This window comes from Monopterus albus, unplaced genomic scaffold, assembly GCF_001952655.1.
Source record: "Monopterus albus unplaced genomic scaffold, M_albus_1.0 scaffold3.1, whole genome shotgun sequence".
Classification (NCBI taxonomy): Eukaryota; Metazoa; Chordata; class Actinopteri; order Synbranchiformes; family Synbranchidae; genus Monopterus; species Monopterus albus.
In genome coordinates, this window is record NW_018127883.1 from 4765274 (window position 1) to 4771109 (window position 5836).

At 40.1% G+C, this 5836-nt stretch overlaps 3 protein-coding genes across 3 annotated transcripts in view; 1 reads left to right on the forward strand and 2 right to left on the reverse strand.

The window, feature by feature from the left end:
- Window positions 1–2787, reverse strand: part of snx5 (sorting nexin 5) — a 7908-nt gene extending 5121 nt beyond the window's left edge. Inside the window, exons 1-6 of the mRNA XM_020597761.1 lie at window positions 2661–2787; window positions 1436–1540; window positions 1202–1312; window positions 731–852; window positions 487–610; window positions 63–158 (exon numbers count right to left, since the gene is read on the reverse strand). Coding sequence (XP_020453417.1) covers window positions 63–158; window positions 487–610; window positions 731–852; window positions 1202–1312; window positions 1436–1540; window positions 2661–2696 — 594 coding nt within the window. The 5' untranslated portion in view covers window positions 2697–2787. The remainder of the gene's footprint in view (window positions 1–62; window positions 159–486; window positions 611–730; window positions 853–1201; window positions 1313–1435; window positions 1541–2660) is intronic.
- Window positions 2788–3129: 342 nt separating this feature from the next.
- mgme1 (mitochondrial genome maintenance exonuclease 1) lies at window positions 3130–4950 on the forward strand. The gene is made up of 5 exons (XM_020597728.1): window positions 3130–3898; window positions 4017–4254; window positions 4350–4482; window positions 4640–4770; window positions 4859–4950. The coding sequence occupies exons 1-5, from the start codon at window positions 3367–3369 to the stop codon at window positions 4893–4895; spliced, it is 1071 nt and encodes a 356-aa protein (XP_020453384.1). The 5' UTR covers window positions 3130–3366; the 3' UTR covers window positions 4896–4950.
- The window catches only part of LOC109958811 (glycine N-acyltransferase-like), a 7480-nt gene continuing 6572 nt past the window's right edge, over window positions 4929–5836 (reverse strand). Inside the window, exons 2-3 of the mRNA XM_020597741.1 lie at window positions 5680–5806; window positions 4929–5567 (exon numbers count right to left, since the gene is read on the reverse strand). Of these exons, the coding sequence (XP_020453397.1) occupies window positions 5153–5567; window positions 5680–5789 (525 nt within the window). The 5' untranslated portion in view covers window positions 5790–5806 and the 3' untranslated portion in view covers window positions 4929–5152. The remainder of the gene's footprint in view (window positions 5568–5679; window positions 5807–5836) is intronic.

The following is a 5836-nucleotide window of genomic DNA, read 5'->3' on the forward strand; positions in this document are numbered from 1 at the left end:
ACTGCATCTGTAATGTTGTCATGCATATACAGTACAGAAGGCAAATCATGCACAAGCCCCACCTTTACTCCTGAGATAAGGAACTCATCAGCTGACTTCACCATGTTTTTAAAGAATCCTCCAAACATTTCCTTGGCATTCTTTCTTCTCACGCTGAGCTAAAACAACAGAATTTAGAAAGGATTTGAGAAGAATATGATACATTTGTTTAAGCTTATTATATGATGTAGCACCCCAATCAATAGTTATCACTTTATCATTAACAAACACGATGTAGCCTTTCCTCCTTTATCAGACTACTTAAATATATGAAAAGTTAACTCTTGGTTGTGTTAACAAATCCTACTGTTACTGAATGACAAAGACTACACAGATAAGCACAACTGCTGACCACAGCAGGATGTATCACAAGAGTGCAGTAAACTCTAGTTCCTCTCTTTCCAACTGACAAGTCAGGAAAGGAAGTCAGCATTATGGGGAACTCACATCCTGGTCATATTCTAAGAAAATCTGGAAGTTTCTGTCTTTGCTTAAATTGGGGTGAGAGGATAGCCTCTGCAGGAAAATTTCGTGCACTTGAACAGTTTTCTTGAACACAGCCAGGTATTCACTGAAGAAGAAGAAAAAAAAGGTTACAAAAGTTAACATTTGAAGATGTTTTTGTAAAGGATCTGACATTACACTGGCTTAAGAATACGATACAAAATACTATGTTTGTTGTCACACTCACGCCTCCAGCTCCTGCTTCATTTTAGTGTACTCCTCCTTGGTCATAGTGGCTTCACCTTCTCCAAGTTTGTGCATCTTCTCTCTTGGGCTCTCAAAGTCAGGCTTTGGGGGTGCTGGAGGAATCTAAGAATGATAGAACGAGAAATAAGTCACTTTAAAAATCCATGACACATTGAATGATGGTTAAACATAATTTAACTTGTATGAGCTTAGATATGAATGCTCTCCCACTGTTTGGCACATTTCATTGTGTATTATTGACTTACTGTGTAACATACTGTTAAACTTTTTTTTCTAAAACGTAACTGCTTGATTCATTTGGAATATACATATTAAAAAACAAACTAACAAAAAAAAACAACTTGCTGGTATTTCTCCTTTGTTCAGCAGCTACACAAGTGCCAACAACAAATGGTAATAATAGAACTTGCGTCTATGTATGTGAGTCATGCCCGCAAGTAGTCCAACTCACTATTAGGCCAGCATAGTCCTCTGTCTCTACCAGACTGTCATGTAGCCAGATGAAGTCTTCATGCTGCCTGGGAACGGAAAACTCTGGCTTCTGAAAAGAGCTAAGTGTGGTCTGGGAACAGAGTTATTTTAACAGTAGTTTGTCAACATATGAGAAAATATTGAATATTTTTAAGATTAGGAATAATTGTATGCATTTCAATGAGTCAACATTGGTGTATGAACAAATTTTCACCTTTGTATGGACAGTGAACTTGACTTTGTCCCTTTCACAGAGTGCATCAGGAATGTCAATGAGAAGAGAGGCATCACTGTTTAGATCCACAGACACAGAGCGCATCTGAAGAAAAAGAACACACTAGGGTTATCCAAAATAACGAACTGCTGAAACTTACAGTGTCAGTGATGTTCCATTGTCATGTACAAATTCATACTGATATACACTACTGCTGATTGATATGCTGATGCTGTGCATGGCATATTCACTATGACTCCCTTTCAATGACAGATACCACTGTTTATTGGTATACAGGTGGTGTGCCACACTTGTGTAGTGTCATATGTTGTTTCTTAGTGGAATGCAAATTTTTACCAGTGGTTATGTCCCTGCTGTCAGACATCCCACTGATCAAAGTGGCACATTACACTTTCCCTTTAAATTCACTAGGAAAGTGTGTCCAAGCTTTTGACTGGTAGTGTACCACTGAGAATCGACATGAAAGTAAAACTGGGGTGGCACACCACCACCTGGTTTACCGGTAGACAGTGGTCGTTGGCTGAATTGGAATAGGGAGCAGTTTACAGTTCGCACACAGCATCGGCGCATTTAATCAGTTTAATTTAATATCAGTATGAATCGGCACGTATATATGAGAAGCGGTAAAGTTATACCTCTCAAAAACAGAGCTTGCTAATTGTATTAGGAATGTCATAATATAATTAACTCATTTCACACTTGTCAGAATGTTAACAGTTTTAGCACAATAACGTTAGTCCACTGAGTTGCCACAGGCCAGTGTGTCGCACAGCTCTGCAATGCAGCAGTTATCAATAGGTAGTTTAACTTGTTGGAGTAAAAACGCAGTGGAAGACAGAACTTGTTGGAGTAAAAACGCAGTGGAAGAGATAGCTTAATGCCATACAGCCCATGTTACTTTTCTGAGACTTTAACTTTAGTTAACTAACGTTAATCGTTGTACCTTTTAATATGATCAGTAAGCTTTTCGCAAACAACTTTTCTCGGCATACATGCAAACTGCCACTACCCATTTAACGTTATTGTTAATGCACTTCTTGATAGCTTTAAAACGTTAGCTAGCTTTAGCCGGAAGCTAGTGTTATGCGGACAGAAAATAGATAGCGGTAACAACTTGCGAGAAAGCAACGTTAATGTTAGCCACCTTATTAGCACTTGAGCTGACTTTTGGTGCGTTTTACACGCCAAGACCCATTTAACTTACCTTTTCCTTATTGTTGTCGTCTGGGGCGGATGTCATGTTGGGAATGAAATCGACGCAAAAACAGGCCCACAACCCAAACAAAACTATGCAGGAAGCGCTACTACCTCTTTCTGGTTAGCTACCAGACGAGCTGTCAAAGCAGTTTTTTCATGATGATAATCAAAGGTTAGATCCCGCCTTAAAGTGAATTTGACTGGGCAGTGTCAAATTTATGAATACTACGATTGGCTGTTAACCTAATCAGTCATATGACATGTATGCCCCTGTGTTTTTCTATAGCATAGGCTTTGACGTAACTTTAAATAGTGATGTTACAGTCTACTGCCGTTACATAATGAACAGATACTACCTAATGAGCGGAAAAAGTAAATGAAAGTAAGAGCAAGGGCGCAGAGTCAATGGTCGCACGGATATATTTCAGTGATACACTGCGCCTTATGGGTAATGTAGTTTATGTTTGTTATAAATCCATTCATGATACCACATTTGAAACTTCAGTTCCCAGCTACGGAATTTTGTGCAACCGAAGAGATGCGTCGTTTAGAAACAGTTGTTTGTGCGTACGAGTTACACTGGAACATGTTGGGGCAAGTACCGTGGCTAGAGTGAAAGTAAAAACTATCTTAAGTGTACTGTAACATATTCAAATGGTTGTAGTCAAGTGTAATTGGGTAGCCAATAAATTATTATATTCCAAGCGTTTTTAATGCACGTCGCCAGAATGTTCATTCTTAAACGTGTGGTGTCCTTTGGAGGCATCATTGTCCTTCCATGCACTTCCCTTTCTGCGTGTAGCTTATCTGCTTGCCATCGTCTAAGGTCCACCAAAAGACACAGCCCATACAGCTCGGTGGACAGTGAGCGCTACTCTTCTCTTGTGAAGTCCGTCATGAAGTCCAGGGTCACTTCCCAAAGCCCAGAAACCCTCCAAGCGGAGGACGAACACATTTATGGACCTATTGTCAAAGCCCAATTGCCGTCCTCAAGACCAGACATGAGGGTACCTAAAACCCTTCATCCTTTCTTACACTGCGAAGAAACTGTAGAAGCAGAGGAATTAGAGTCAGGGCCTCCAGCCCGGATTTCTTCGAAAAGGGGCCAAGACAAGTCTTCTATACCGAGCGTGACTCGCATTCTTCAGCAGACGCTCTCCCCAGAACAAATATTCTACCTGGAGAGATGGAAAAAGAGGATGATCGCAGAGCTTGGAGAGGATGGCTTCAAAGAATACACTCAGAGTAAGTTTTGTTACATGATTGTAAAAGGCGGTTAACGTGTGTCTGTGATCATTTCAAATTGTAAGTTGTGCATTTGTGATATACAGTATGTGAATGACACAAAAATGTTTTGAATCAGATTTATTTAGACAAGGCAAGCTTTTCCATTCAGTTTTGGAGGACATCCTGATGTCTGGTGAATCATGGAAGAACAAAAGTTCTTTGGAAACACCAGAGTATCCACCTGAGATCCAGGGATACATGAAGAGCATCTCCCATGTACTGGAGGATGTCAGTGCAGTGAGAGCTATTGAAAGCACTGTGCAACACGACACCCTCAACTATATGGGAATTGTGGATTGTGTGGCTCGCTACAGGTAAATATGATGGTTTGCAGACACATAGACTCAACAGACAAAACTTGACTTTTCTCACTACCTTCACTACACTCATAGCCTGTTTATATCTGCAGAGGTGTACTATGTGTTATTGACTGGAAGACCTCAGAAAAGCCCAAACCATTCCTAAGCAACACATATGACAACCCTGTTCAAGTGGCAGCCTATGCTGGGGCTTTGAACAATGATGGAAACTACAAATACCAGGTGAACTATTGGGATTAATGATGTAATAGTCATTTAATGATCTGATTTTGACCCAGAGTGTTTAACTGTCTTTCAGTCTGTAATCAGATTGTTTACTTAATAGATGAATTATACAGTCTTTATAACTTTATACTCCACTAAACTCTTCTCATTGCAGGTTCAAAATGGACTGATTGTAGTAGCCTACAAGGATGGTACCCCTGCCCATGCTCATCAGATGAGCTCAGAGCTGATGTTGGAGTACTGGAAAACTTGGTTGCTACGCCTTGATGAGTATACAGAACAGAGGTGAAGTGGTCAGAATTGGTTTTCCCTTTTTAGTTCCATTTTCCAAATTTTCACCTTGTTTACATTAAGATTTTTCTTTTCATTTTAGATCCAGTGCATCAAGTGCTTTTTCAGAGAAGAGATGAGATGTGTGAAGCGTGAACGTTCATGAAGTACATTATTTCAGTTTAAGGCAACTGAACCAGAACTAAAAGTATCACATACTCCCATGCAGTAGGAAAGTAAAAACATTAGCTTTTCACCCTAATTTCCAACTAATATTTTCAAATCATGTAACCCATATTCTGTGATACAAATGCTAACCAATTAGTTCAAATTCCAAAAGTAACTTATATGAGCCTAACATTAAGGTAGAATATACAGTATTATGCTTATAACTGTATTACCCTTGAAATATTTTATGCTCATTGAATGTATAAAAGACATGTTTGTATAAAGGATCTTCAGAAAAGCCCAGGTTTTTAAAGAGTCTGTAGGAAACCATGTTCTCAGGCTCTACAAAGCAGTACACTGGGTAGCCCTCAGTGTGGAGTCTCTTAGCCATGGTGCTGACCACGACTTTGGCGTAGCCTTTTCCTCTGTGCTCTGGCAACGTGTACAACATCCCCATGGCACACGACACATACATCAGCATCCAGGACACCGGTTTTCCTTCTGGATCCAACACGCAGCAGGAGGGGAAGTGTGTAATCATGTTGCGGATCATGCTGACAGCAATCTCATCCTTTGCAAACTTCCACATCTGATTCACTAGGCCTAGGTGTGATTCGTCCAGAGAGCTTAGGGAGATCCCTGAGCTGATGCAGAACAGAGCAGATGACTTTTCAAAGCAGAATCCTGTTTAAAAATTGAACTGTAAAACGTGAGATATTGATTTTATTGAGATTTCACTTCAGGGTAGGACTCTACCTGTCTACTTGGGGGAGCTTGGATACATCCTCCAGTATCATCGTATGACATACTGCCAGTGTGCTGCTGGGCACGCCTTTTTCTGATGCCACTGCTTTGAATATCTCCATGTGGTGAGGATTGGTTCCTTGGACAGAAATAATAAAGTTTTTTTTTT